This window comes from Eumetopias jubatus, unplaced genomic scaffold (genome assembly GCF_037043125.1).
Source record: "Eumetopias jubatus isolate StellerSeaLion01/CBP00866 unplaced genomic scaffold, mEumJub1_p1.0 scaffold_7, whole genome shotgun sequence".
NCBI lineage: Eukaryota > Metazoa > Chordata > Mammalia > Carnivora > Otariidae > Eumetopias > Eumetopias jubatus.
Genome location: NW_028274813.1, coordinates 73,272,660 through 73,292,971, shown reverse-complemented (window position 1 = coordinate 73,292,971; position 20,312 = coordinate 73,272,660). Strand labels below are relative to the sequence as shown.

The 20,312-nt window shown below is 41.4% G+C and overlaps 1 protein-coding gene across 1 annotated transcript; it reads right to left on the bottom strand.

Moving 5' to 3' along the window:
• Positions 1-2,929: 2,929 nt before the first annotated feature.
• On the bottom strand, positions 2,930-20,274 carry RAB2B (RAB2B, member RAS oncogene family). The gene is made up of 8 exons (XM_028095180.2): positions 19,981-20,274; positions 19,683-19,754; positions 17,248-17,315; positions 10,113-10,195; positions 9,806-9,898; positions 6,325-6,436; positions 5,636-5,704; positions 2,930-4,566 (listed from the first exon to the last, which is right to left on the bottom strand). Exons 1-8 carry the CDS (start codon positions 20,024-20,026, stop codon positions 4,459-4,461), a joined length of 651 nt encoding a protein of 216 aa, XP_027950981.1. The 5' UTR covers positions 20,027-20,274; the 3' UTR covers positions 2,930-4,458.
• Positions 20,275-20,312: the final 38 nt, after the last annotated feature.

The following is a 20,312-nucleotide window of genomic DNA, read 5'->3' as shown; positions in this document are numbered from 1 at the left end:
GCCAGCCCTCGCCTCAATCTAGCTTGCTGGTAGTCCATTCTCCCTCGGCTCCGCCCACCTACGCGGCCACCCACCAATGGCAGGGCTGACGCCCGGCCTCTTCCAGCAAGGTAGTGTGAGTGCCATCCAGGAAGTCTCTCCAGGGTGGGAGGTCCTAAAAGGCTGAGAAGGGTACGTAGGCAACCACAGATATGCCTGATTGAAAATAAAATCTGGCGGCAGCTTGTCTTTGACTGCTCAGTTCACAGGCGTTCAGGCCTCTCGGCATCTTTTTTTTTTTTTTTGACCCCCGCCGGTGGGGGCGCTCTAAACTAAAACATTTAGTTACCTGTTTGGGGAAGCCATCTTGGATCCGGCCAGTGCCTTGGGGACGGGGAAGAGGAAGGAGTATTTAAGGAATTTGAAGCCCTTTTCCGAGTTCTGTCGACCTACGTAGGTCCAGCCCCAACATACTTTATGTAATCAGAATGTCCCCAATCACGACGGTCAGGAATAGGGTTTAATGTGGTTACAGGCAACTACTCCCCCTTTTGAGTGAAGAGATCTTACCAAACCAAAGCAGCAACAAAAATCAATTTTTGGGAATGAGGGTGGGTTTTCACCTCACCCCTCAGAATATCAGCATAAGACCAACGTAGGTTATGTATCTATTCTAGGTGCTTCTAATCCTAATGCTTCAGTTCAAGTTTTCCAGCATTGGGTTTGGCAGTACAGACGACTGAGAGTCTCATATAAATGACCAGGATTTAGGGAAGAATTTTTTTAAAAGACCCCAAATTCACCAACAGACCCAAATTACGTGTGAGTACCGACAGAGCACATGATAGGAGCCTCCGAAGAGAGATTATATGTGAAGGGGGCCATCAGGGGACAGCCTTAGAAACAGTCCGCCGAGAATAATTTCCTGGTAACAGCATTTAAACTAGAAAGGAAATAATTTTATTGTAGGAGAGGGGCGCCTGGGTGGCTCAGTCTATCACTCCCCCTTCTTTATTTGACAGAGAGAGAGACAGCGAGAGAGGGAACACAAGCAGAGGGAGTGGGAGAGGGAGAAGCAGGCTTCCCGCCGAGCAGAGAGCCCGATGGGGGGCTCGATCCCAGGATCCTGGGATCCTGGGATCATGACCTGAGCCGAAGGCAGACGCTTAACGACTGAGCCACCCAGGCACCCCTAAGTAAGAGCTCTAAAAAAAACTTTTATTGTCGGTGAAATTCTCTTGTGCTCAATAACACTTCCCTGTATTTCCTAGTATAAATTTCTACTGCTATTACAAACTTGCTACAGGAAGGTTTTGCTTTTTGAACCTGTGAGTGAAGGGAGTCCTTTCAGATCACTAAAGGTATTTCTCAAGGAATAACATTTTTGCAGTCACACATCATAGAACTCAGAGACGGTAAGGAATCATAGGAATCAATACTTTATCACAGAAGTGGTAAGACTCGGTCAAATACATTTCCCTGTATATTGAGCAAAATCCGTTAGCCAAATTTCTCCCTGGCTACTGCTATCATCGTTATCAATTTGAGGTTAGTATTAGAATTTACCAAAACAATTTACCAGCTGTGGCTTTGGTGTTTGTCTGTAGATGCATATACAGCAATGATCTTATGTTTCTGGAATGAAAACCAATAGGTTCTTTTTTTTTCTTATTTGGTACAAAATAAACCTATCAAAGGAACTAGTTGCAGGCATTTATGGAAAAGGGAAAGGCTGTGGCCTGCTCTACTAATTTCTACTATCTGCAATGATCTGTAAGTAGTAGTATTTAGACTACTTGCTATAAACAGGATTTCCAGTGATCCTGCTCGCCCCCCCTTTTAAGTAGGCTCTATTCCCAAGGTGGGGCTTGAACTCAGGACCCAAAGATCAAAAGTTGCTTCCTCTATCAACTGAGCCAGAAAGGTACCCCTGGTGCTGGCCTTTAAAAGCCAAACACCCTCATTACTTCATAATTACCATTCTTCATATGGAGGTGGGGGAATTTACTTCCTATAATTTTTCATGACCATTTCACTCCGAATATCAGCAATGATCAATACAGGTCATGAATTTGCCCAAGTAGTTTTCTCATGCTTTCCTTACATTGGTGAAATACCCAAGTATAGAATGTTATGAGTGTTTTGGATTTTAAGTTTAATTTTTTTTTTTAAAGATTTTATTTGACAGAGAGACACAGCGAGAGAGGGAACACAAGCAGGGGGAGTAGGAGGAGAAGCAGGCTTCCCACTGATCAGGGAGCCCGATATGGGGCTCGAACCCAGGACCCTGGGATCATGACCTGAGCTGAAGGCAGACCCTTAACGACTGAGCCACCCAGGTGCCCCTAAATTTAATTTTTTTAGTAATCTCTACACCCAACATGGAGATCGAACTCACAATCCCGAGATCAAGTCCCATGCTCTTCCAACTGAGCCAGCCAGGGACCCCTCACTTTCCATAATTTTAAACCAATGACAGAATCCTTGGGGGTTGGGAGTTTCTGTACAGAAACTACAAAGTTATATTTAGTTTTGTCCCAGGTGTGAGGGGACAGGCTAACCCCAAATTCAACAGCCTCAAATCCTTTTTGGAATGAGGTAGGATTTTTTTTTAAAGCATAATCAAAGCACTACACCTAAAGTCCCCCAACTTCTTGTGGTGTAGTATTTATTATTACTACTAACAGGGGGCAAAACCTAGTATAAAAATGAATGTATCTGCACTTGTGATGAGCACCGGGTGATGTATGAAGTGTTGAATCGCTATATTGTACACCTGAAACTAATACTACACTGTATGTTAACTGGAATTTAAATAAAAACTTAAAAAAAAGATGAGTGTATCTCAAGGAGCCTTCTTCCAATAATACCTTTGATGCAATTTCCTAGAAGGAGAGTATCTACATATGTTTGGGATAAAATCAGAAAGAACACATGAAATATGAGCAGCTTGGATACATGCATATATTTAATAATGAAACAATTCATCAACAACAAAAAAATTAGAAAAATTCATGAGACCTCAATGCTGTGGAAGAGAACGGGACATCAAGGCAAAAGATACAAAAACTGACCCAGAAGGCTGCCTGATGAGTGAAGCAAAGGCAAATTTGCTTAGCATAGTAGTATATGCCCTTGAAAAGAAAAATGTTTGGACAGGTACCCACTTATCTGACTGCTTGGAAGCTGACAGCCTTACTGTATGCTGCAGGGAAGGGAGGCAAAGAGCCAGGGAAGGGAAAGAGGGGCAAGGGGTAAGAGCAATATAGAATCCAGGGTAAGCAGATGGAAGAGACTGAGACAGTTACAAAGAGATGACTCTAAGGCCTTTTGTTTCCTCTGCAGTCTACAATAAACCTGTTCCAAGTCTTTAAGTATGTCAGTCAAGTCCAATGATCACACAATGAGTAGCACTAGGCACTGTGAAGGAATAGTGGAGGGAGTGGTCTACAAAAGTAAAGGATAACATGGTTCCTGGTCTCAAGGAGCTTACAGCCTATATGGGAGACAGATTCCACGCACAAAACAAATTTACAAAGTAACATAAGTATAAATAAATATACACATGAATAAACAACATATGAAAGCTTAAGGGGTACTGGGTCAATAATTATTTAGAAGTTCCTAGGTCAAAGAAGGTTTTCTGAAGGAAAAATTGGGGAACTGAGTATAATGTTAGCAGAGAGTAGGGCATATGCAAAGGCATAGAAGTGGAAGTAAATATGTCATGTCCAGTAAGCAAATTAGCTTGATTAGAGTAGAAAGTCTAAATAGGTCTCGTTGAGAAGTATGGTGAAACAGTAGGGGGTTAATTCGGTGAAAGACACTGCAGTGTTAGGTCTGATCCCTAAAACAAACAGGGAAAGAGGTTTCCTTTAGGTAATGATGATAAGTAGCCATAGGGCCAGGAGCAACTCCACTACTCTCAAAAGTTTTATGGTTACTCTGAGACAAAGAAATTAGCAATAGGATGGCAGAAAATTATTCAGCATCCTTGAGCAGTTCAAGAAGAAGGAACTGCCTTCTGCAAGAACTCTTACAAAATGGCAAATGAAAACAATCAATGAAATTCCTAGATATAAGATCCACCATCCAAAGGCCAGCCAGCTAGATCCCAGTAAAATCAAGTGCTCAAGCAGAATGTCCTAGACCGTTGTTACTAATTCTTGGTGGGGAGCCAATTGTGTACGCTTATAAAAGAATTTATTTTTGAGCTACCACGACAATCAACTTTGATCCTAACATTTTCGAAATTAAAATAGGAGGATGAGAAGAGCCCTAATCTATAGGGAATGCTCACGTCCCTGAAGGAGGACAGGTCAGTAAGGGCCCAAATTCTTCCCTGGTCTTTAAGTGGAAAGGCAAAACATCACACCTTGAAAAGAGGCTTTTCTCAGCCAAAGCAAGTAAGACCTCTTTCTTTAAGCCTATTGATCTGAAGCTGTTCCAGGAAGGAAAAAAAGAGTCCAGGCCAGATATTCAGCAGCAGCCGGAGTTGGACCCTATTTCACTAGAGTTCCGCTGGGAGGCGCTGGGTCCTACTGATGTTGAAATACACTGCTGAGGACCAATCTTGATGCCATTTGCCTGTAAAAGAAAAAGGCAAGAGTTCCCACCTCAGTGCTAAAGTAATTGGGATAAAAGACAGGGATAAAAAGAGAAATCAGAAATTACATTTTTTAGAAGCAGATATGGCTTTGGCAGGTAACCATGTGCCCGCCCAACTGATGCAGAACAATAATCTTCAACAATAAAGATAAGATGACCAGCTCAGATATAAGTATTATAGATGACTACAAGTGACCCTTGTGCCCATTTTTTTTTAAGTGAGGGTGGAAGGGAAGGGGGCAGAGGGAGAAGGAGAGAGAAAATCTTTAAGCAGTCTCCAAGCCCAGTGCAGAGCCCAACACAGGGCTTGACCTCACAACCCCTGAGATCCTGACTTGAGCCGAAATCAACAGTTGGATGCTTAACCGACTGAGCCACCCAGGCACCTGTCTTGTGCCCATTTTTAAGGTAAGAGTCATATTTAGGTTTCATAGCGATGTGCAGAATCAGGATGAGATGAGGTTAAGAGCAGGAGGAGGCAAAAGAGTAGATGTCAGGGTGCCTGGGTGGCTCGGTTGGTTAAGCGACTGCCTTCGGCTCAGGTCATGATCCTGGAGTCCCGGGATCGAGTCCTGCATCGGGCTCCCTGCTCAGCGGGGAGTCTGCTTCTCCCTCTGACCCTCCCCCCTCTCATGCTCTCTATCTCATTCTCTCTCTCAAATAAATAAATAAAATCTTAAAAAAAAAAAAAGAGTAGATGTCAGCATTTAATTCTTTGTTTTGCCACAGAATCTGCTTTATAGAAATGGCCCTGTTGAGCAATTAGGAATTACATCACCCCTAAACACTGGGATAGTGCAAAGAAAATCTCCCATACTGTATAAACATTTTAGATACCAACTAATTATCTCTTTAAGCATTCTGGGCCCCAGACTTGAGAAAAAACAGAAAATGACAGATTTCTCTCTCCCTACTTAAAAAAATCAAGTATGAATTGGCATAGCTTCAAATAGCATGATGTTAGAAAGGAAATGCTTACGTTCTAGAGGATTTCTTGTCCTCTTTAACACAAAGCAAAGTTAACTGTCAGCCCCACCCCCCTTCTCACCTCATTGTGGACATCAAATAAACCCTGCTGGATCTTCCTATATATTTCTTTGGCTGTGTTAATGAAGGCCTAAAGGAGACATAAATCATATTATTAGGCTCAAGTTTAAGAAATCTAATAGGAAAAGGTAATACCTTTTCCTTAATACAAATATTACAAACACCTTAATACAAATATTATTCCCACTTGGATTTCTCAGGTATGAATTAGGAACCATTGAGACCAGAGTAAAAATACAGAAGTGCCCACCCCCTGCCCAAGTCTCTGTTTCAAAAAGAAAAAAGGGAGTATATGGTATTTTGATACTGAAGATATTCCCTAGATTGGCACCTTCTCCAAATAAAACAAACATGATCTGTTTTCAATTAATTACTGAAGATACAGTCAATAGCAGGCTTCAGAATGACTACAGTAGAACCCATGAGATCCTCCAACTAAAATATTTACAAGCAACACTGGTGTCTAATCCACACTTACCAATTAATGTTACACAAGGCAAAAGTAAAACTCCACTGTAGGAATCAAGGCAAAACAAAAAAAAGGACAATTCCCTTAAAGGGAAACATGGTCAATGTGACCACAAGACATCGTTTCCTTAACTATGGTCTTATAGAAGAAAATTTTGAATAAAAGAATAAAGATATGGCGTCATCTCTCAAAAGCTTTCCCTACTTTTTCCCAAGTAGTACCTCTTCAACATTGCAGGCTGTTTTGGCTGACGTTTCCATAAAGATAAGTCCATGCTCCCGGGCAAAGGCCTCGCCTTCTTCTCTCTTCACATCCCTACGGGACTCTAAGTCACTGCAAGAGATTAATTGGGGAGAAAACTAAAAAAAGATCCAAGTGAAAGAAGAAACTCTTATTCTAAAAGATTCCCATGGCTGTTTCAACCAGCAGTTAATGCATGAAGAATGTGGATCCTACACGATTTTCTCTTAATACAGAGTTACTAATTTCTGTAGCTTCTTGGAAAATGGTTCTTCAAATTCATGACAGGTGCTGCATGGTTGAGAATACCTTACTCTCTTATAGAGAAAAAGGTTTATAGTTAGGCAAGCCCCAGGAGAACACAGCTGCCTTAACTCTCACTAGTCTCATTATTAACATATATAATAGCAGCTTGCCACCAGGGAAATAAAAGACTTAAGACAAAAATGTATAAAGTTAGGTGGTATGAGGGGAAAAAAGATAAAGCCACAGACTGAGAAAGAGAATCAGGTGGCATGGAAAGACTTTATGACAAGACAGGATAAAAGGCTGCAGACAAAGGTAAGGATGGACTATCTGACTTTCATTTTTCTAATGAAAATTAGAAAATTAGAAAATTTCTAAATTTGCATTTCAGAGATTTCCAGTTTTCCAACCATGCAAAGAAATCAAAGAGTAAGCTCACTGAAGAACAGCAAATCTATAAAATGTATATTTATCATTCACCAGCTGTGTGAAGACCTGGGGAGAACTACCCATCTAAATGTCTACCTCTAGCCCAGCTGCTCCTCTAAGCTCCAGATCTCTTGCCCATTTCTGTTCTTCATTTCCAGTCTGATGTGTAAAAGGGCACCTGACACATACATCAAAACAGAACTTCATCTTTTCCCCCAAACTACTTCTGCCCCAGGCTTCCACATCTCCATATAGAACAGAAGCTAAATCCAGGATGTCATAATTTTAACAGCTTTTCCTTCTTCACTCCAAACACCCAATTCATCCCAAAGCGAGGTACTTCCAAAATGCACCTTAACACCATCATTTTCCCTCTCTCTGGTGTCATCACCTGAGTCCATGCCACCATTCACATTTAGACTACTGAAATGAACATCCCACTTCAACCCCTGCTCCCCTCCAGGGTGATCTTTTAAAATCTAATCAAGCCACATCTCTGCTTAAAACTCTTAAAAGCTTCCTACTATATTTAGAATAAAATCCACATTTCTTCCTAAGGCCTGAAAGTGCTATGAGTTCTGGCACCTGCCTACCTTCCCAACCTCGTCTTGTACCATTCCCCCTTGATTCAGCCCAACCACACTGATTTCTTTCAATACCATGACCTTGCCAAGGTTCTTCCCAGTTCAAGGCTTTCAGTTTGCTCCCCCTCTCTGATACTTTTCTCTTTTTCAAACTGTGCCCACTGAACTCTTACCTATCCTTCAGGTTCCAGCTTAACTATCACCCTTAATTAAAAATAGTACCGTTACTCTCTTTTATAGCACCTTTCTTTCCTTCACTGCATTTATCACAATTTGTAATAAGACATAATTCCTTTTATATTTAATATTTACGTCTCCAATAAACTATAAGCTCTATAGGAGCAGGGGCATGACTCTTTCTTTCTCCCCTCATACACTCAGGGTCTGGCAAATAGACATTTAGAACACAGTTCAAATAAATGAGTAAAATAAGTCCGTGGCCACAGTTCTCAAAACGGTGCACTCTAGGCACTACTATAAACTCACAAGGGTGCCACAGGATACTTTTTGGTTTTTTTTGCCCCAGGATAAATTTTCAAGGGAAACACAGCTAACACTCAACATCAGAACACCACGTGAATTATAAGCTTAAAACAGTTGGCAAGGTCACTATCAGAACAAAATAGACCCTGCTCAATATTTGCATATGTTTGTGTAACCTGAATTTTTGGTAGCTGCTGTGATAAAAAGCAAGTACAAAACTGGGGCGCCTGGGTGGCTCAGTCAGTTAAGCGTCCAACTCTTGATTTTGGCTCAGGTCATGATCTCAGGGTCGTGAGATTTAGCCCCATGTCAGGCTCCACACTGGGTGTAGAGCCTCTTTAAGATTCTCACTCTCTAGTGCTGGAGATGCTCAGCACCATGGAGGACAATGGCTGGGAATCCCCTTTGTTTTCTGGGGTGCGGGGACTGCCCAAGGAGCCCTGCCATGTGGCTGCTGCAGGAAACCTGCAAGAGGGACCCGTTAGTTCTGCATGTTCTTGGAGGGAGAAATTGTGGGGAGAGAGGCAGATAAGCACATTTTTTAGAGCTGGGAAAGAGCTCAGCCTTGGATTCACTCTTTACTCTAGAAGAACGGAATGAACTTGTGTAAGATATTAACAGAGGACTTTTCCACCCTAAATTCTTTTTTTTTTTTAAGATTTTGTTTATTTGACAGAGAGAGCGAGCCAGAGAGCACAAGCAGGGGGAGTGGCAGAGGGAGAAGCAGCAGACTCCCCGCTGAGCAGGGAGCCTGATGCGGTGCTGGATCCCCAGACCCTGGGATCATGACCTGAGCCGAAGGGAGACACTTAATTAACCAACTGAGCCACCCAGGCGCCCCGACCCTAAATTTTTTTTAATGCTTCTTGTGACGATTGGTACGAGATTTAGGGTTTACCTATTTTATTTCATTCTTTAGTTGTAGGTAGCAGTAGAGTGAGCTGCCCTCTCAGGCAGAACTGGCATTGGGGGCAGAGTAGTAGATCTGTTAATTATAAAGTTTATGCCTTAACACTTTGAATCTGTTTTTTTTTTTTTTTTGATATATTACCTCAGTAAATTTAAGAGTTTTTTAAAATGTAAATCTAAAGCAATTAAGTTTCTCTTTGGGGGGCGCCTGGGTGGCTCGGTCATTAAGCGTCTGCCTTCGTCTGCCTTCGGCTCGGGTCATGATCCCAGGGTCCTGCGATGGAGCCCTGCTTCAGGCTCCCTGCTCCATGGGAGGCCTGCTTCTCCCTCTCCCACTTCCCCTGCTTGTGTTCCCTCTCTCGCTGCATCTCTCTCTGTCAAATAAATAAAATCTTAAAAAAAAAAAAATTTCTCTTTGGAGAGCCTAGTGGCTCAGTCTGTTAAGAGTCTGACTTTGGCTCTTGTCATGATCTCAGGGTCCTGGGATCGAGCCCCACATGGGCTCCCTGCTCAGTGAGGAGTCTGCTTGTCCTTCTCCCTCTGCCTGCCGCTCCCCTCGCTTGTGCTCTGTCTCTGTTTCTCTCTCCTCCTGCCCCGCCATGCATGCATTTTCTCTCTCAAAGTAAATAAAATCCTTAAAAATGGTTAAAATGATAAATTCTACCTTATGCATATTTTACAATTATTTTTTTTTTTTTTTTTTTTACTAAGAGCACCATAAAGTAAAAAAGTTTAGGGACCGAGTGATTCAATGTCCACAGAGCACTTACATGACTTCTGGTCCTTATTATTTCTACAAATAAAATTTTACCTCTTATTCCCAATCAGCATGATAACCATGTTGGAGCTGGAGTGTTGCCGGGCATCCTCTAACCAGGAGGTCAGGTGGTTGAAGGTTTCACGCCTACAGCAGAGAAGTTTAAAAGTGGGTCAGAGGTCTATTTCAAAATGCCAAAGTAATTCCAAACACATGGGAAAAGGGGGAAAGCTACATGTCTAAAAGAAAATATTAGAGAAGTCTTTCTTCTTTAGCATTCACCAGAACCAGAACACAGAAAAGAAAAAGATTTTGAGAACATGGGGAAAAGGCTCCCTCCGGCCCAGCTGATCTGACTCACCTTGTGATATCGTACACCAGCAGTGCTCCAGCAGCTCCCCTGTAGTAGGAACGGGTGATAGAGCGGAAGGATTCTTGCCCAGCCTTTCCCACCAACATGGCAACAAAGAAATCCCAACAAAACCAGGTTATTTCCAGAGCAAGGACTTGATCACATGCCACTCTAACACAAAGGACTTAACTTTAAAAAAGAACTTTTATTAAGAAAAGAGAATTAGAGGGGCGCCTGGGTGGCTCAGTTGTTAAACGTCTGTCTTTGGCTTGGGTCATGGTTCCGGGGTCCTGGGATCGAGCCCTGCATCGAGCTCCCTGCTCCACGGGAAGCCTGCTTCTCCCTCTCCCACTCCCCCCGCTTATGTTCCTGCTCTTGCTATCTTTTTGTCAAATAAATAAAATCTTTAAAAAAAAAAATTCACACTCTACATTTCCATATGGGGCCAAGATATTTATAACTGAGCAATTTATTAATGCCCCCATATATTGGGTACTTTTGCTTTCTTGATGGAATAGTTGTGGGTTATTTTTCCTCCTTACAGGCAGCAAAAGCATCTTTTAAATAATAATAGTATATTATTATTAATAATATCCTAGGCACTGAATCTGTCCTATTAGAAGTTTTCACATTCTTGTACTGGCTCAGTAGGTGGAGAATCTATTGATCTCGGGGTCGTGAGTACGTGCTCCATCCACAATGGGTGTAGAGATTGTTCAAATAATAAATAAATCTCAAAAAAAAAAAAAGTTTTCACATTCTTTTTTTTTTTTTAAAGATTTTATTTATTTGACACACACACACACAGAGCACAAATCGGGAGCGGCAAAGAGAGAGGGAAACACCGACTCCCCATTGAGCAGGGAGCCCAATGCGGGACTCAATCCCAGGACCCTGAGATCATGGCCTGATCTGATGGCAGGTACTTAACCGAGCCACCCAGGCACCCCAAGTTTTCACATTCTTGAAATCATTTATTCTCGTATCCCTACATTAAGGTTAAGAAGGAAAACTATTCATATTTTAAAGATGGGGGAAAAATGGCCTTCTCATAGTATAAAAACAGCAACAGTGAATACTAACACAAATGGGAAAATTGAAGCTCAAAGGGTAACTGGCCAAAAGTTATAAAATCTGTAAATGCTGAATCCATAATTAAACTTAGGATCTTAGTGCATCCCAGCACAAAGATTTGTTCTATTAGCCATTACATCATATAATCTAAACCTGGATTTGAAGGTGAGAAGAGAGTTCCAGTACATTAATTCTAAGGTTATTTTTCCAACAACATGAGACTCTCTTTCTACAAGAATCATACAAATGTTTTAGTGAGTTGTGTACCTCTTAGAACACCAAAATCAAAAATAATTCTAAAGAACTTTGTTGGGAATATTAACAACACTTTAAGATTTAAAACGTATTTTTCCCCTTTAACAGCTCACTTAACATTTTATTTAGTCCCTAATAGTTTTAGGTCTTAAATTATTTGATTACCATTCTGCTTTTACCTTACTTTTTCTCCTCTTCTGCTATGTTGAAAGGCCCCTCCCTCCCTGTGGCCTTCTAGGAACTAAAGGGAAATCTTGAGGGAGGCCTATGTGATGGTTGAAACACATGGCAGCATTTAACTTTAGCAGCTAAAAATACTTCCAGAGGTTCATCAGAAAATGCCTCTTAAAACCAAATCCCTTGAGTGGCTGGGTGGTGGCTCAGTCGATTGAGTGTCTGACTCTTGATTTCAGCTCATGTCATGATCTCACAGTCGTGGGATCAAGCCCATGTTGGGCTTCCTGCTGAGCGGAGAGACTACTTCTCTCCTTCTCCCTTTGCCCCCTTCCCCTGCTTGCACGCATGTGCTTGCGTTCTCTAACATAAATAAATAAATATTTTTTAAAAAATCCCTGGGGTGCCTGGGTGGCTCAGGCGGGTAAGCATTTGCCTTAGGCTCAGGTCATGATCCCAGAGTCCTGGGACTGAACCCCATGTTAGGCTCCCTGCCTGGCAGGGTGTCTGCTTCTCCCTCTCCCTCTGCCCCACCCCTACTGATTTTTTCTCTCTCTCTCTCAAAATAAATAAATAAATTTTTTTAAGTTAAAAATTAAAAAACAAAAATCAAATCCCTTTACTTCTTCATCTGAGTCCAGTTCATGAACTTTTGTTCAACCAATAACCTAGAAAGAGATGAGTGGTTCAATTTGGGCTGGTCTGTGTTGGTTTGAGGTATCTTTGTCCAACCCCATTAAACAAATCTGAAGCAGCAAAGAATTAAGATGGAGGTATGATATAAAGCATGATAAAGAGAATTAACACCTTTTGAATTTTCTCCCAAGTGGAAGAATCGTATTATGGTTTCAAGATATATACAATTAACCCTCGCATAACACGGGTTTGAACATCTCAGGTCCACTTACACACAGATTTTTTTATAGCACGGCACTGTAAATGCATTTTCTCTCCCTTACGGTCTTATTTATTTTTTATTTTTTTTAAAGATCTAGCCATCCCTTTTTGTTGTTGGTTTTTAAAGATTTTATTTATTTGACAAAGAAAGACACAGCGAGAGAGGGAGCACAAGCAGGGGGAGTGGGAAAGGAAGCAGGCTTCCCGTGGAGCAGGAAGCCCGATGCGGGGCTCGATCCCAGAACCCTGAGATCATGAACTAAATCGAAGGTAGACACTTAACGACTGAGCCACCCAGGTGCCCCTTATTTTTTTTTTTATTTTTTTTAAAGATTTTATTTATTTGAGAGAGAGAGAATGGGAGATAGAGAGCACGAGAGGGAAGAGGGTCAGAGGGAGAAGCAGACTCCCTGCTGAGCAGGGAGCCCAATGTGGGACTCGATCCCGGGACTTCAGGATCATGACCTGAGCCGAAGGTAGCCACTTAACCAACTGAGCCACCCAGGCGCCCTATTTTTATTTTTTTTAAGCCCCAATGCGGAGTTTGAACTCACAACCCTGAGATCAAGACCTGAGCTGAGATCAAGAGTCAGATGCTTAACCAACTGAGCCATCCAAGCAGCCCTCTCCTTTATGGTTTTTTGTGGGGCTTTTTTTAGGATTTTCATTCATTTATCTAAGAAAGAGAGAGAGCATGCACAAGCAGGGGGAGTGGCAGGGAGAGGGAGAAGCAGGCTCCCCGCCAAGCAGAGAGCCCGATGAGGGGCTCAATCCCAGGACCTTGGGATCATGACCTGAGCCAAAGGCAGACGCTTAAACCACTGAGCCACCCAGGCACCGCTCCCTTATGGTTTCCTTAATAACAGTTTCTTTTCTCTAGCTTACTTTATCATAAGGATACAGTATATAATACATATAACATACAAAATATATGTTAATTGATTTTTTGTAAGCCTTCTGGTCAACAGTAGGTTATTAGCAGTTAAGTTTTTGGGGATGCCTTGCTAGCTTAGTCAGAAGAGCACGCAACCCTTGATCTCAGGGTCATGAGTTCAAGCCCAAGCCCACGTTGCATGTAGAGATTACTTAAATAAATAAAATTTTTTTAAAAAGCAGTTAAGTTTTGGGGGAGTCAAAAGTCATACGCAGATTTTTGACTGTACAGGGGTTGATGTCCCTAAGCCCCACATTGTTTTAAGGGTCAACTATCTTTTTTTTTTTTTAAAGATTTTATTTATTTATTTGAGAAAGAGAGAATGAGAGATAGCGCGAGAGGGAAGAGGGTCAGAGGGAGAAGCAGACTCCCCGCTGAGCAGGGAGCCCGATGCGGAACTCGATCCCGGGACTCCAGGATCATGACCTGAGCCAAGGGCAGTCGCTTAACCAACTGAGCCACCCAGGTGCCCAAGGGTCAACTATCGTTTGAAGTATCAATTCCTAAAAAGTCAGAAAGGCTCATTTTCTAAGAATCAAAATGCATTCTGAAGTAAAATACAAATGAATTTGGGATTGACCAGTATTTTATATTAACTACAGTATAATGTCTCTTTGTTTAGCATGGGTTATTTGGGCAATTATATGTACAGAATGAAAAGGGATAAACAATAATATGGCTCTCTAGGGGCATGTGGCTGGCTTAGTTGGTGGAACACATGACTCTTGACCTCAGGGTCATGAGTTCAAGCCCCACATTGGGCACGGAACCTACTAAAAAGAAAAAAAAAGGTAATACAGCTCTCTAAATCCTTATCAATAACCAGAACAGTAACAACAGAAAACTCTGGGTAAGTTGATCTCTTTAAAAATTCCCTCATGGGGGGCACCTGGGTGGCTCAGTTGGTTGAGCGACTGCCTTCGGCTCGGGTCATGATCCTGGAGTCCCGGGATCGAGTCCCACATCGGGCTCCCTGCTCAGCGGGGAGTCTGCTTCTCCCTCTGACCCTCTTCCCTCTCGTGCTCTCTATCTCTCGTTCTCCCTCTCTCAAATAAATAAATAAAATCTTAAAAAAAAAAAATTCCCTCATGGTAATCCCTAAATATTTTCACGTAGGATGACTTTGGGAATATGTGAGAAAATGGGGTCAACAAAATGGGAAACCAAGGTGGGTAAGCAATGAGTAGATCAGGGCTGACAAGGGAAAAAAGATCAGGCTTACCCAGAAGAGTGCAGACAAGAAACACACCACATTATAGGCAGGAATCTCTTAAAAATTTCAAGTAGAAAACCTTGTATTCTTTTTTTTTTTAAGATTTTATTTATTTGAGAGACAGGATGAGAGAGAGAGAGAGAGAGTATGAGAGGGGGAAGGGTGAAAGGGAGAAGCAGACTCCCAGCTGAGCAGGGAGCCTGATGCAGGACTGATCCTGGGACTCCAGGATCACGACCTGAGCTGAAGGCAGTCACTTAACCAACTGAGCCACCCAGGTGCTCCGAAAACCTAGTATTCTGAAACCTGATCTCTTTTTATGGTTCAACAAAAATTAGTCTAATCTCAAAATAATTATTAAAAGAGAACAGAAAACAACTAGCCCAGTTGCATCACAAGTGACTATCAGGCCATATGGTCCTTGAGGATCCTGTCAACAGAGCAGTGGCTCTCAACTTTCTTATTTTATGATCCACTGTGTCTCATGTTACCATGTAAGGAGGAAAAAAAAAAAAACACAAAAGCCAGGAAACCAACACTTAGACACTCTCATAACTGTGACCATAGCACTAACTGGAAGCTCTTGGGTCTCCTGGCATGAAAACATCCATTTTTAGAAATGGTGGAGGTTTAAGTTAAAAAGGCAGAACTAGCTATTACCAGTCTTGACATCTACAGGTTTCACTCTGTCACCTGCTCAGAATTTGTCCTATGGCCTCTTTAGGGGGGCAAATATACCTTTGCGGGAAATATAAAAATTAGGAGATAGTAAAAGGAGAGTTACAAGATACATACTTCGGTTAATAGTGACAAAGAACCCCTGCGCCCAAACAATGAAAGGAGAAGGGAATGAGTGATGAGTGACAGCTGTTTAAGAAATATATGAACTTAACCTTGGCAACAAACATAGAGTATATCTCTTGGGTTTAGCTGGGAGGAAAAGGCTAGAGACAAAACTAGTCAAAAGAACAAGTCTGGAAGATTCAGAGGTATGTGGCTAGTGCTGCCACTATTAGAAACGTAAAGTCTGTTCAGAAGGGCAAAAGGTTATTAAAATACTTGCAAATATGACCAAATAGCATACAAAAGAATATGATCCTAGTTAAAAGCACCTCATAAATGAGCGCAACCAAAGGTGGTAACAACCTTGGAGGCCACCAGAAAAAGATTCTGCAAAAAGGGCTTAGAGCAGCAAGTTAACTTACAGTTGACTCGGGAACAAGAGGGGAGTTAGGGAGGCCTGCCACCATGCAGTCGAAATTCCTCGTATAACTTCAACCCCTCCAAACCTTAACTACCAATAACCTACTGCTGACCAGAAGCCTTACCCATAACATACGTTGATCAACATGTTTTGTATGTTATTTCTATTAAACACTGTATTTTTACAGTAAAACAAGCTAGAGAATAACATTAAGAAAATACATTTACAGTACCGTAGTACATTTACTGAAAAAATTTGCATATGAACGGACCTGCGCAATTCAAACACACGTTGTTCAAGGACCAATTGTACTTTTAAGACAGATACCTGCATGCGTAGGGAGATGGAGGATGGGAGGAGGGTAAGGGGAGGAAAAAAAGGAAAAAATCACTGTACTGCTTATAGCTATAAGGGCTTCAGCTCTTGAGTTTTGAAAAAAAAACCAGAATGAAATAATAAGTAAACAAAAGCAGATTTTAGCTGAATATCAAGAACTTTGTGCTTGCTTCCTTCAACTTTAAATAAAGACAGGGATATTATTTTCCTTAGAGAAAAGAAAGATACAAATCAAATGAGATAATACACATAAAATCAGTTTATGTGGATAAAACAAAATTATACTAAGTCAAGATAAATTTTAGCAGTACTACATTTGTCAAATTTTAAAATACGCATAACCTCTGACCCAGATTTTCCATTTCTGGGCAGGCATTCCACAGAAATTCTCAAACTATTTGCATAAAGATGTAGTAATCAAGGACATTCAGTGAAAATTTGCAAAGGTGAAAACTGGAAACCTGAATTTCCATCATTGGGAGTATAGCTAAACAAATGATGGTACAGACTTTTTATGAGTCTATATAGTGCTTAAAAGAAATGAGGTAGAGATGTATGTATCAATACAGAAGTATCCAAAACATAGAAATTATTAAATAAAAAAACTAACATAGCTAGGTCTACTCGGCCATGATTCTATGCAGGTAAAACTAACAAGAACAAAACCACTACCATGTACTTGTACATGTGTATGTATCTGAACACAAAGAAGTCTGAAAGCATAAGCACTGAAACATTCACACTGATTAGGCAGAAACCAGGAATGGAAGGAAGAGATGTGTGTGTGTGAAAGGGGACATTCACATTTTATTCTATACACTTATATTATTTGCTTTTATTTTTACCAGGACAAATTCATACATTACTTGGGTAATTTAAAATAAAAATACAAAGACACGGCATTCAGAATTTTAACTGTAACAGATGAAAGTGAAAACTCTCCCTCTACGCTCATCTTCACCATCAGCCCCACCCTCATGGCCCCTTGCCCCCGCATCAGCCTTTACTGTTCTGTTTGGATCTTGGTCAGGGACTAAATTATCCTGTTCTCTCTCACCGTATCCCAGATTTGCAGTTTGATTTGTTTTCCATCAATGTTGACCATACGGGCCCCAAACTCCACACCTGTCAGTGAAAAGCAAAAGAAAGGATGTGATTCTCATGAACATCACCCATGTTGAGAGGTTCATGTTTTTCCCCAATGTGCCCACTGACTCCTTCTCTGTCTGCACTCAGTACCACTAAGCCCATTATTGCTATTTGCTACAATTAATTTTGTGTTTCTTAAACTTTCATTTTCCTTCTAGAATTAAAAAATTGTAATCTAGGTGATAATGACCCCAGGAATGTAACCAAAAAGCAGAAATGGAGATGAAAGTAAGAAGTAGAAAGGGTGAATGTATTTTTAGTAATGTTAACACTTAAATTTCATTAGATAATTAATGTTTAATTTGTAACTTTTTAAAAAAAAATCTAAAAACTTTGAAATATTTCCTAACATTTTCTCAAAGTCACTCTCTAATCCAGTATTTCTTTTTTGTAATTCCATAATTTTTTGTTTGAGAAAAGAGCCTAAGAAATAGGTTCCCAAGGAGGATACATTTCAGATCTCTAACTAATTCCCACAGTTCATTAGAAAATAGCCTTCCTCACAGGAATACGGAAACTGACAGGCTGAATAAGGTTTTGGTTTACCTGGCATTCATCTTCTTTCAAGTAATGTTAGGACAAAATTTAAAATTGAAGGTCGCTCAAACTGAAAATACTTGATCATAAGTCAATTTGTCCTATGTTCTATTTTTATATAGTATTTTACTAGAGAAATTCTGATTTCCAAGTAAGAAAGAGCGCTAATTTAGCTTCTGCTAAAGGGCTGATAGGTGCCTATTCAGTGCCCCCCCACACAATATTATCAGGACTCTCTCTCTCAACTCTAAGATGCTGCAGTTAAAAAGATATAAAAAATTCTTTTACTACTCTAGACTGCTTCATCAAGAGCAGTGATACCTACTGAAAAAAAGTCACTAGATTTTTTTTTTTCCCCTTTCTGGACAATAGAAATGGAATCTCAATAGCGAATTAAAAAATAAAATTTGCCTTTTATGCAACTTCTCCCAATTATGCACTCAGAGATCCTTGTATTTTACACATATTTTCTATCCAACTGTCTTATCTTGGTATATAAGTCTGAATTCAAAAAGAAACAGAGCCTATACGGGACTCTGGCAAAAACTTGATCAATTCATTCCTCCACTTTAAAATTTGTCATTTTCTCACTACCTTCAGCTGTTTTAGAACTTGGTCCCTAATTCATTCTCTAGCTTTATTTTTTTTGCCACTCTCCACTTGAAATTTCATGCTCTAGCCATATTACTTTGTTTTCCAAAGGTAGTCTGATCTGACATTCCTGAGTATTTGCAAATATTATTCCCTCTTGCCCTGACCAGTTTTCCATCTCTACAACCCCTGTGCCTGGCTAACTCTTGTTCATTCAATTTTCAGCCTCTCCTCCCCTTCTACCACAGGAATTTACTTAGTCTCTGATCCAGCCCCACCTCCTACATTGGAAGACTAAATTACTTAAGGACAGGCACAATGTCTGCCTGGTTAGGCACTATATACCATTAGCACCTATTACACTGTACTCACTTCATATTAACTTACAAAGATATTTTCCTGTAGATGTTATCCTCTAAATCCTTTTCTAACCCCATTACTTATTTGGCTCTGAATAAGGTGTTTGGGAACAGAAGTAGCTTCAGATTTCAATAAGGTGGGATTTGGAAGTAGCGATACGGTAAGAATGGGAGTTAGGGATTTTATCCAGAACCTGCACCTGCATGGCAAGAAGGCTAGTTTCATATACATTATTCATTTGGAGTGGGGTTATGGAGATTATGGGGAAGGGGTTGTTGAAGTCCCAGAAGGCCCCCGCCTTAACACAAATGTGCAGCAAATGTTTATGCCTTCCATAATCACAAGTGTGATTTTGTTATTCTACTACACTCTTTTCCTTAAAGGTCATCTGTTTTACCTACCTTCTACTTAGAAGGGAGCCCTGGGAGGGCTCTTCATATTTACTTCTTCCTCTCCAACACACACAAAAATCTGCATGTTGGTGATCACTTTGAAAAACATACGTGACGTTTGCACTAACTTACCGCAAAACAAGGTGAGTTTTTGAATAAAGCAGTTAAGCTTTCGTGGGATTTTCCATAAACATACAAATTATATTTAGGAAAAAAAAAAAACAGGGCAATGAACTCATATCTCACGCCCATCTCTGAAGTTGCCTTTCAATGATTTACTCCCCTTTACACCACTCCCCATTTATCAGCATTTGGTTAGTCACTCTTTATTACAATACATAACCTTGGACTAGCTTAAAAATAGGAAAAGGTAACTTTTTAATTCGAATACCGAAGCCTGCTAACTTTCCATTTCAGCTAGTCAGGTTTCGTTATCTCTTCTGGGACAGGCACATGGACTTACCTATTGTGAGGTCGTGGACAGGCTGGAACCGCTTGTCCGTAAACTGTAGGAGGAGACATGACTTCCCCACACCTAAAAGAGGAAGACGCACGTTCTAGGAGTCACGCGGCCCAAGAACAATCTCGAGTCCGGGCGTCCGGGGCTGGGGAAGGGGAGCCCCGAGCCCCGCCCCCGGCCGCCCCGCCCCCGCCCGCTCTTCACTTAATCGCCCAGCCCACTAAATGAGCCCCGCCCCACGCCCGGATTTGTGAACTTCGGATCCCCGCCCCAGCCGTGAGGGCAGTCGCCCGCAGGTTACCTGTGTCCCCGATGATGATGTACTTGAAGAGATAAGCATAAGTCATGGTCCCGTTTCCTCTGGATTCCGGGTCCGCCCGACTTCCACAACCACTTACCTCCGGCCTCTCTAGCCGCACAATCTACCGATCTCTGGCCCCTCTAGCCCAGATCACGTCTCTATTGCTCTCCCCTGAAATTCTCTCTGGGTCGGAGCGACTGTAATACCCGGACAGCACCTCCAGGGACGCCTCCAATACTTCTATTTGCCATTATCCCACCAAGCTCCAGGGGGCGGTAGCTACCCTTTCCGCCCGCTTGGCCATCCCGGCAACAGCCCCACGGCTCTCCTTC